Source organism: Aphelocoma coerulescens, chromosome 10 (assembly GCF_041296385.1).
Source record: "Aphelocoma coerulescens isolate FSJ_1873_10779 chromosome 10, UR_Acoe_1.0, whole genome shotgun sequence".
Classification (NCBI taxonomy): domain Eukaryota; kingdom Metazoa; phylum Chordata; class Aves; order Passeriformes; family Corvidae; genus Aphelocoma; species Aphelocoma coerulescens.
Window position 1 is genome coordinate 3,448,279 of NC_091024.1, and position 11,085 is coordinate 3,459,363.

The 11,085-nt window shown below is 45.4% G+C and overlaps 1 protein-coding gene across 4 annotated transcripts in view; it reads right to left on the bottom strand.

Annotated features, from left to right (window-relative positions):
• HOMER2 (homer scaffold protein 2) overlaps positions 1–5,898 on the bottom strand; it is a 55,545-nt gene extending 49,647 nt beyond the window's left edge. For all 4 annotated transcript variants that reach the window (XM_069025301.1, XM_069025299.1, XM_069025300.1 and 1 more), the window contains exon 1: positions 5,632–5,898. In XM_069025301.1, the coding sequence (XP_068881402.1) occupies positions 5,632–5,732 (101 nt within the window). In that variant the 5' untranslated portion in view covers positions 5,733–5,898. The remainder of the gene's footprint in view (positions 1–5,631) is intronic.
• Positions 5,899–11,085: the final 5,187 nt, after the last annotated feature.

The following is an 11,085-nucleotide window of genomic DNA, read 5'->3' on the forward strand; positions in this document are numbered from 1 at the left end:
AAAGGGCTTCTTTAAGGCTCAAGCTTAAACACTTCCTGTCTTCGTTTGAAGGCAGTGCCCTTGTCACATTCTGAGATTTAAGAGCAGGATCATCAGCTATTTACAGGGTACAGCTGAATTATCACAGAAACATAGCTGAAATACATTCCTTTGAGCACATTTACATCCTAAAGAACCGTGACCAAATCACAGGATAAACAACTCACACTGTATTTGCAGTGCACAGGGTGCAAAAGGTGATGGAGAGCATTCAAGGTGAAAGCAGACAGAGATCTGACCATGTAGCAACCTTGAGGAATGAGGACCTTCCCACTCTACACACACCCTATCACAAAGTCAACAGGAAAACCAACAGCTGATTCAAAATGCTTACGAGTCCCTGAGTGTATGTTCATGGGTGAGGCTATTTATCTTAGGCACTGCAATAACAGAGCCAAATGAATGAATAAAATGAATACACAGCACTGTAGAAAATCTAGATGCAAAACCAGGCTGATGCCCTTGCTCCTGGGTTCTCAGCAAACTCACTGTCCCTCTTTGCCCATTTCAGTCATGCTGGGAATATGTTTGAACAGTTTGAAACATTTTCTCAGATCTTGGACAGTTAAAAAAGTTTCAGTTTAAAGGAACTGAACATCAAATAATTCTTTTTAACATTTCAAATTATGCCTTTGTTATCAGGAGACCTACTCACCATTCTCTTTTCAAATAGAAAGAAGGGCTTGAGGGACATCCCAACTTTGTGGAGAATATTTTATTTATAAGATTTTTCTCAAGTGATAATCAAATTAACAGTGGTAATTAATTAGGTTAGCAGTTGAAAGCAACTTCACTGTGATGATTCGTGGCATTAAGTCATTTTTCTGTTCACTCTTTCCACAGCATAGTCTACATGAGCAAACGTCCGAGAAACTTGCAGCAGAACACTCAAACTAGTTGTGGTACTGGCAGATTTCTCCTCTCATAATTTGGTGATCCACAGCAGACCCTATAAATTCAGCTGTGTGCATCTGTCTGCAGTGCTGTGAACTCCTCACTAGTTGTGAGAGGCGAAGTCACTTGGACAAAACACTGTTACAGGTTTGTTCACTCACCTGAATACAACCACACCGAAACTCTAAGCACACACAAATCATTATGAGGATCTTGCTGTCTGGTCTTTTCTTCCCTCTCTTTCACCCACCCCACCAAGCTCCCTGCCTCTCTAACTTTACATAAATTGAGTCCAACATTAGCAAGAGACTACATACTATTGAGGTCAGTGGAGCTTCCCCATCATTTCGGTGAACCCAAATACTGCTCCTGAACACAAAGTTCTCTGGACCTGACTTTTCCACTGGCTTTTGTACAGACACCTGTGTCTGTACAGAGACAGAATTCTCCAGGTCACAACACCACCCATTTATATCTACCCTACAAAATGGAAATAGCTATGTCAGGAATCAAGGCTGTGAAGAATCAAGCACCCCCAGCCAGCTGCTTCAAAAACCATGAGATGAACAGCCTCAGCATCTATCAGATCTCAGTCCCTTTCCTTGAACACCAAAACCACCACCAGCAGGGTAAAATCTGCTCCCCTGAGCTATGCTGGGGAGCAAACTGAAGCTGCTGACCTTAAAATCTCAAAAAAGGGAGTCCCTGAGCTCACAGTACCAACTCAGCTGTCTTCAGGCATCCTCTCATCCCAGCCCTGCTTTGAGGGACCCCAGACTGCAGTGACAGCCAGGTGCCATTCTCTGCCTGCCACTCCCAGGGTCCCCCCTTCCCTCCTAGACAGATGGCCTGGCCAAACTTTGGAGGGAGCTGGTGTGAGACTCCCGTGGATTTCAGCAGGAGCTGGACGAAAGCCAAGGTGAATTTCCTCTGCAACAACACTATTCCAGGCAAAGCTTATCACCATGGTTTCTGAAGTACTGCTGGTACCAGAAAGTGAACCCCCTCCAAAATTACTGTCTTCCTCTAACACGAGCTTCATCACATCTTCTGCTTTGTTTATCTCCTTCTTTCCTCGCCCTCACATTAGTTTTTGCCTTTTACTCCCCAGATGAAGCCACGTGTTGGCTGACGGATATTAGTACTGCTGACAGCAGCGGGGAGGAGAGCAAGGCACTTTCCTGATCTTTCAAATGTCAGTGCATAATAAAAACATTACATATGGCTGCCCTCAGTAACACAGCCCCAACTGCACCCTTCCCCTTGTATCACAGGGAGAACAGAGTTTTGTACAAGAGATCAATCTCCCTAAGATGAGGTTACTTCACTGCCTGATCCAGGCTCGGAAACTCACCTTTTCCAAACTTTCTGGTGCTTGGCTCAAAGCTCACCTGGAGAGGTATGGACAGATCCCAGCTGGAGGGGACTAAACTACTCCACTAGCCCCTGAGGAAGCAGCAAAGAGAAGACATCTCATGTTGGCTAAAAGAAATGTGTGCAGTGAGCTAGTTCACCACTAACCTGTACAGCACACATTTCTACATGGTTGTGCAGCTTTCTGCAATAATTTCTAACAGTCAAAGGCCTCATTGTCATTTTGATGTGATTTATAAAACAGAATTAAAATACAATTTAAATGCTAGAGGGTATTTAAATCGGTTGAGTGTTAATCCAACAGATAATATAAATAACAGCTTCAGCAGCAGTGAAGAGATTTACAGGTCTAATCTAAACCAGATACTTGTCACACACCTCACAACAGAAATTATTTGTAATGGATAGATAAGGAAATACAAAGATACTAAAGAAATGAAAATAATAAAAGAATTTAAGCACAGATGAAACAGCTATCCAACACCTTCTAAATCAGCTAATATCTAAACCTCAAGCATCTTTATAACTGTAAATTTAACTTAGACTGATTAAACCGAGGTCACAGTGAATCAGACCACGGCTATTAGATGAGTAGGTACAGCCCACTAACATCAGAGACTTCCTTGATTGTGTCAGCCCTTGGCTTGCAACAGCAAGAGACAAAGCAGGTGGTATTTTCAGACACAGATTTCTACAGCTGGAAATGTGTTACATTGTGGTTTTCAAATAGCTGAAGTTTAAGCTCTGAGAGATTGAGGTAACAGCAGCTATCAGATATGCTGGGTAGAAGAAAGAGGTGACCTGGGAAAAGATTCATTCCCTTTAAAGCAGACATTTGTCCAGTGAGATTCTTAACAGTGTCTTGACCAAAATACAGTGGTCAGCAGCAAATTTCACATTGACTTTTATGGACACTGGATCAGATATTTTTTCCAAGTCACTTTTTTACAGCATTGTTTTCATATTCCTTGTATTAGAGGCATTAGGTTTTTTTAAAAACATGTAATTTGCTTTTGTAAAACTTGACACTACCTCTCTGCCTAGTAAGTTGAACTAAACCAACAGTTTAAATAGCTCAGCTCAAAGCTAATAAGCAATTTAAATAGCTTTGCTTTGCTGAGCTCAAGTAGCTGTATCAGGTTTCATAGCACCATCAGTCACTGCCAAATCCATAGGCAGCATTTAAATGAATCATTAGCAATGGTCACCCCCCCAGGAAAAAGAAAAAAGGAGAGTGAAATAAAAAACATTTTAAGAGCTAAGAATCAAGTCATTGTCACAATTTCTATGAGTAAATGCCCCATATGTGACACCAAAATGTGCCCAGGAAGCAAATCCTACTCAAATGCCTGGGCCAAAATATATTCGTCCAACTAAGAATGACTGATCTCTGTGTTCTGACAACAACTTGTTTCACAAAGACATGTGAGTATAGAGGTGCCTGTTCCACAGAAGGAAAAGCTAGAGCATGCAGAGGTGAAGGAATTGCAGCACAGATGAAACCGGAAGAAAACTGGGAGGTTGCTCCTGTGTCATGTGTGCTAAACCACAACTGCAGTAATTGTACTTCCAAGTTCCCTGGATCAGAAAGGTGAATGGCAAGATAATGAAGTGAGACAGTGGAAAAATGCATATTCACCAAACACCTTGTCTGAACTCTGTGCAGAGTGCAGGAGTTGGTACAACCCACGCTGAAACCCGGGCAATGACTGACACTGGGAGCTTGATCTCACGTGCACCAGTGTAAGACTGAAATAACTGAGAACCACATTAAATCAGGGTATTGAACTAGACTAGTGAATGCGCCTGCTCCCTGTAAGTCTGCATGACCTGACAGTGCCTGCAGGAGCACAGACAGGAGCACAACCAGAGCCCTCAAAAGCCTTCAAGTCCTTTGCAGCTTGAACAGCTCTGGAGGCAGAGCAGGACCACACCGAGCCCAGAACTACAGCTGACTGACAGAAAGGATGGGAGACCACTGTGATCTTCCACTCAGTTCACTCCAAGCCACAGCTAAACTGATCTACCAGTCTGGAAACGGTTAAAAATGACAACAACAAAAATATTTGCCTTTAGAGACACCCAGGTAGAGTGACAGAGCCAAGTTTCCCGTGGATGGATGTTTCTGACCATCCTGGACTCTGCGGGGCAGTGCTGCTCCAGACAGGTTTTGATACTCCTTTCTCCAGCCCCAAGGACAGTTTCTCTTTTATTTTCCAGTGAAACTTTGCATAATTAAGAAGCAGATGAGCCCTTTGTAATCCTGAAGAGAAACGTGTGGAGATACTCACTTAGATCCTATTTCTCCCTCTGCCCCTGTACTTCTCTTCAGTACTCCCGGGTATCAAATTCAGACACACGCATGTCATTTTAATTCATTATTTATCCATATAGTCTCGAATTATATCACTTTGACAACAATCAACAAATCTGTAGCGGGAATTTGGACATTTGAAAGCAGCAAGAGGAAGCTCAGAAACAAGAGAACGATTCCTTGCCACAGGGGGGTGAGGAGAGGCAAGGAAAAGGTGTAAGAGAACATAATAGGATAAAAATAAAGTAAATTAAATGTGTGGGTTTGGAATCCCCCAAGACATTCTGGTCGAGAGGATCTCAAACCTATATATAGTTCAAGCCAAAGGCACAACCTTAACCTCAGTTTCCTGATATTTAGTTTACAAATTGCCCTAATGCCAGCATTTGGCCTTTGTCCCCTCATGTAAGTTAGAGGATAGCAAAAATGCAGGACTAATTTTTGGAAAGACCAAGCTGAATTCTCCAAGAGGCCATCACATGTGGTCAGAGACTTCTGGCATGTTAAAAAACAAAAAAAAATTAAAGGTGGAAATATTTACACAAATTAAGGACCACCCGGCACAATTTAGGCAAGTTCACCGTGTGCCTCCAGCAGCCAGAGCTCTCGCTGAACCAGCGCGTGGAACATCTGACAATGAACTCGCCGCACATCCCGCAGCTGACCGGCCAGGGACCGGACCCCGGACCCCGGCCCCGCACCAGCCCCCGCTCAGCCACATCCCGAGAGCTCCTCCCCGCTCATTCCAGCGGGGATTTTGCCGCCGGTGCTCTTCCTCCGCGGCGTGCCCGCTCCGCCGGCGGCTCGGGCGGGAGCCGGCTGCCGAGCGGGCGTCAATGATTAATTACGTTATAAAACGCCGGTTCTGGGGAGCGCTCCCGGGGCGGCCGCGCTCTCCCCGCTCCGCACCTGCGGCGGGGCCGGGGCGGCGGCGGCGCCCACGCGGGGTCGGGGCGCGGGGCCGGGGCGGGACGCGGTGCCCACGAGGGGCCGGGGCCCGGCGGACTCACCCCATGTCTCGGCACCTTTCGGCGGCGGCGGCGGCGGCGGCACCCCCGGGCGGCTCCCCGCGCTCGGCGGCCAGCGGCGGCCGCGTCCCCACTTCGCACATGCGGCCGCCCCGGCCCCGGCTGGCTGCGGCTGCACGGCGGCTGCACGGCGGCGAGAGCCGTCCTGCTCCTCCTCCCGCCGCCTCCCTCCCCCCTTACATAACCTCCCTCCCGGGCGGCGGCGGCACCGAGCAGCTCCCGCGGCACCCGCCGCCCTGCCAGGCGGCAGCGCGGGGGCGGCGGGCGGGGCGGGGCGGTGGGCGCGCCCCGGGGCCCCTCCGCTCCCCGCCCCGGGCCCGGGCCGCCGGCGGTGGGCGGGTTGTGCCCCGGCGGGCGGCGAGGAGCCGCGGCGGGAGGCTGCGGGATCTCTTCCCCGCGGTGCCCTCGCCGGGGGGGGGGGCGGCGACCTGCGGAACGGAGACGAGGCGGCAAGAAAAGTTCGGGTGAAGTTGTGGGGGTGTCCCCGCGCGGCCCCGCCCGCGGCCGGGGAGCCTGAACGGCGAGAGGGGTGAGGCCACCCCGGGGACCGGCCGTCCGGGACCGGCTGTCCCGCACCGGGAGCGCCCCGCCGGCAGCCCCCGCTCCGCGGCGCGGGCACGACGCGCTCCGAGCGCGGATCCCGGGAATGCGCTTCCGACTGGAGGCGATGCCGCGCCGAGGGATGCCCGGTGAAACACGAGCGGGCGATTCTCTCCCACTGTCACGCCCTCCCCGCGTCTTTTCACGCTCCGAATCCGCGTTCCCGCCGGGAGCCACGGGGCCGTATCAGCCCTGTTTGGCCACTGGCCCTGGCAGACCCAGCCCCGCAGGCCAGGTCGGGGGCCGCACCCACCCAGCACCCGGCTGCTCTGCCCAGAAATGTGAATCCCGTCGGGAGGACTGAATCTCCTTTGGCCCTTCTCAGCCCCGCTGCAAATCTGTGCCACATAGGGTCCCAAAATTATGTAGGTTTCGTGAAAATAAAAAGAGGGACGATTCATAACCAGGGACGGAAAAATTGGATTAGTGTGGAGGAGCCGTGTCATGGTTACCCAACCACGAGGGTGACACTGGCATCTGACCGGCAATCACAGGACACAAATCCATAGCAGCGCCGTGGACCTGCTCGTCCGGGTGTTCATAGGACTGTGTACACAGACACACTCACTCTTTCGTGGAGAAAAGACGCCCAATTCACACGTAAGACAGGCTTTTAACTTCACCCACACAAAGTTATAATTAATACTCTGCCATCAAGAGTGATTATTTTCATCCTTTTTTTTTAAATCTCATGTTGATTTATCCTTTTTTTCCAAGAAAGTTTAGAAATTGCAGGAAAGGCTTTATGTTTGCCTGCTTTAACTTTGTGTGTAATGACTGGGGGTGTCCCCAGTATTACCTCGGGACCTCATGGGAATCCTCAAAGGAAAACTTCGCCAGCAACCAAACACCTTCCAGCTATGGACAATGGAATTGTCTCCCTTTCTGACAGACAACTATTTCCTTATGTCTGGAACACCAAAATAGAATTTCAATCCCATACACTCAAATAAAGTCTATGTCATTGGGGGGGAAAAGGAGCAGGGTGAATTACACAGACATTTTCACGAGGCTATGGGATGACACCTCTCCCGTGTACCTGCTCTCTTTACCATGGTCAGATGGTTACTGTGGATGTTGAAGGAGACTTAACTCCTTACCTATTCACTGGTGTCAGAAGTTCCTATGTCCTGTTCTGCCAGCTGAAGGTGAGGTTCCATATCCTCTGAGATGGCCACGGCAAAAGTGACAATCCTTTCGTCTTCATGATGACCTGCATCCTTGAATATTGCTTTGATGTGACCATTCCTCTCCTCTAGGGGAAACACTGAAGGGTAATAATCTCTGAGGGGAAAAACAGCAGCCTAGAAATCATGTGGAAAAAACTCTCACCGTGAATCTGAGCATTTTATAACACTGTTTTTACACCATTTACCTCATTTTGTTAAATTACATACTCCATTCATCAGAGAGAAATTGTCTTGGTCCTGTCTGATTAATTAGCTCGTTTTGGTGAGTATCCAAGAGCTGTGTTTTATGAACCAGTGCTGCATGTGACTAACAAGCATCTAATGGAATTGGATCAAAATGGGGTAATGCACTCACTATGTGTGTCAGGATTAGATGAGAATTGGAAATTGGAACTGCAGTTGCCTTAGCATTTTCTAATTTTTTAATCTTTTCCAATCTTGCATTCAAGACTGTGTTTTCAGCCCCAGTTATAAAAATAAAGCTTAAGTTTATGGAAGCATAATTGGCTGTGAAATTCACATGATGCAAAATTTTGTATATTGCTTTTGTTCATAAGGTCTTCCCACTTCATTCATGCTCTTTGCAGAACTGTCTTCTGGGAGAGACAGGGTTTTAGTCCCATTTCTCCAGTACCCTGAGGTATTTTCCCTGGCAGACAGCAAGTTAACCCAGTTTTCTGCTCATATTTGGGTTTCTGTAAGTGCATTCCCTTCATCTGAAATTCCCACTATTCTTCCAAATGGATGAGATACTCCTCTTTCTGAAGTGTGGCACACTGTTGTGGTCCTCCTTTCTCTGCCAAAAACAGGATGAAGCCCTGTCCTCACTTTAAGTCAGTGGTAAAAGTCCCATGGATTTGAGTGAGGCCCAGATCTCATGCAAACCATTTAACACTATCAATGTTGAATTAAGCAATTTCTCTACAGACAGTTCCATCTTGAACCTCTCCACCATCACTGTGTCCTAATTTGTGTATACTTCCCATTGATTTACATTCTTTTTGCATAATTTAGCATTCCAGTTGTTTAAGGTATTTTCAGTTCTCTGGAAATGAGAACTATAAATATGCTATCAAAATTAATCAGTTCTCAAGCTTCATATGTGACATGATCTTTCATTTCCGAGCTGGCTCAGACGCAGGATGTGTGCGGGATGGTAATTCAGTCCTCATTTAGTATTCGCAAGTGTGCCCTTATTGCTGGGGCACGCTTAGGAGCACTCAAAATACTGAAGGCACAGGATCCCTTGGTAGGATTCAAGCTGAGCAATAAAAATATCCACATTCTGTAAATGGATCTAACTTCTTTAGATGAGAAATTTCTCCTATTCCCACAGGCCTCCTAAAGATATAATTTTTTGATTCCTAGATACAGGGTGAATATCCTTTTCAGCAAGCTGATCTAACAATTGGGAGTATGTACCCAGCATTCTGAAAAGCAAAGAGCTCACTGGGCTCTTCCTCTCTCTCAGTGTTTCTGTTCTCTCCTTTTGTTTGGCTTTCACTATTGTTGTCTTCTGCCACTCTATTTTATTTTAGATATAATTTTATTGCAGAAAACCTGCTGTTCGGTCTTTTTAAACTATTGTACTTCAAGGTAGTTTTCTCCCTAGTTCCCACGGCAGATAGTATTAAATAAAATATTCAGTACTGTGATTTTCTCTTTTTTCCAAGTAGACTGATGAAATCTGCATTTTTTTTACTCCAACAGAACTGTGCCATTTCCCTTTTTTTTTTACCCCTTTGACGAATAACCAACCATTTTCTGGCTTTAAATGTTATGCAGGAGTTTAACCAAAATAAGCTTGGGGGAACTCTTGATTTTTACATTTGAAACAGAGAATTAGTTTTTTAAATCTCCTGACAAATGGAGAACTAGTGTAATTATAATATCACTGGATATAAAATGTTAAAGGTGAGAAACTGAGAAAAGAAAGGATTTAAAGTAATTTTGTTGAAAACACTCTGATTTACAGTATTTGTTTTTAAAACCTACTTAATCTGATATCTAATAAATAATTAGGACAAAAGATCTATTTGCTTAAAATAATGAACACTCTTGTCCTTTCAATTAAAATGTCAGAGCTCACAATAAATGTGAGACCTTCAAGAAGTCCTCCAGCAAGACATCTGATTTCGAAGAAAAAACCAGTTTTCCTCTCCAGTCTCCTTCAGAAATAAGCCAAAATAATAGGATTCATTTCTGTCTTTGAAAGCAAAAAAAAAGGGAGAAAGTAATTTAAAAGCAATTTGTCAATCTACTTTAAAATAGGTTGCACATTCTCTTATTATCCTTTGCAGTTTATTCTTATAATTACTTAGTGCCAGGAAGCACCTGTCTAACTGGAGTCATAGAAGGTTCATGCCCAGTTTCTACCTCCCCTTTTCAAGAGTTGTCCTGTGAAATATGCAAGTACCAGATCAAGGCAGATGTTTATGAACATGGAAGAGTTGTCGTTGTCACACTGTGGTATATGTTGCCCTCTCAATAAAGACAAATGCAGCCAACCAAAAATAATTTCAAGTAAGATCATAGAGACACAAGACATGGACACATAAAGAAAGCCAGCAAAACCAGAACAATGCCCTACAGTCACCACAGGACTCCAGCCTGAATGTGAGCACCCAGCAAGGTGTTGAAGGCTACAAAATTGTAAGATGGAGTGTAAGATGCTGACCACTGGCATAGTCAGAGAGCTTCTGTCAGCATTAATACACAATAGGACAGATCCTCTAGGCAACCTTTGTACTTTGGTCTGCTAGAAATCTAGTTTGCGACACATCTGGGAGTGCACACTGATCCTGAACATTTGTAGAGGTGGTCCCACACTTGGAGCAAACCTTGTTCCCTTACCAGACCTATTTCTTTGTACTTACTAGGTGAGACAAACAGATAATCCCAATTCTCCTTCTTCATGTTTTCACTCCTGTAGACACTTTGATTATGTCCACTCCATTGTAAAGGAAATAAGGTTGGTCACAACCTGACAGCTTTTTTCTGTATGTAGTGGGTCTTGCTGCTCTGCTAAACTTGTTTGGCAGTGGACAGACTGGGACTCTGCAGACTAGGTGAGGAGTACTGCATGTAAGTGTCCTTACAGCTTGTATTTGAGTCTATTTTCTTGTTTTGTATGCACACAAATCCTGCTTTTTTGAGCACACATGCATGAGTGAAGATCTTCATAAAGCTGCTCACAGGCATGCACAGGTCTCCCAGATGATGAGATGGATCCTGATTTGCTCCTCAAAACTGTACCAAATATGTTCAATTTTTCCCTTCCAATATGCAGTGCTTTGCATTTCATATGGTACTTTAGAAGTTATCAGCTTTTTCACTGAAAATTTATTTTGGGAGTTTTCTTTTTAAATCCCCAAAGAAGAAAAAAAGGTTCCATTTCATCTGCAAATACAGATTTTGACTCTGGTTTCCTTCCAGGCTTATATCGTAAAATTCCTTTTATTCGCATTTTATAAAATGGAAGTTAGAGCAATCAGGCACTGATTATGCAAATAGGGAAGATTAGTTTTCTTTTAAACTAATTCAGATCAAAATTGTTGGTCCTGGCAGGCCAAATTATACAAGAGAAAGGAGAAGGAAAGAACTGTATGTCTTGTCTGTTAGAAACAGGACCCTCATATTGCGACTT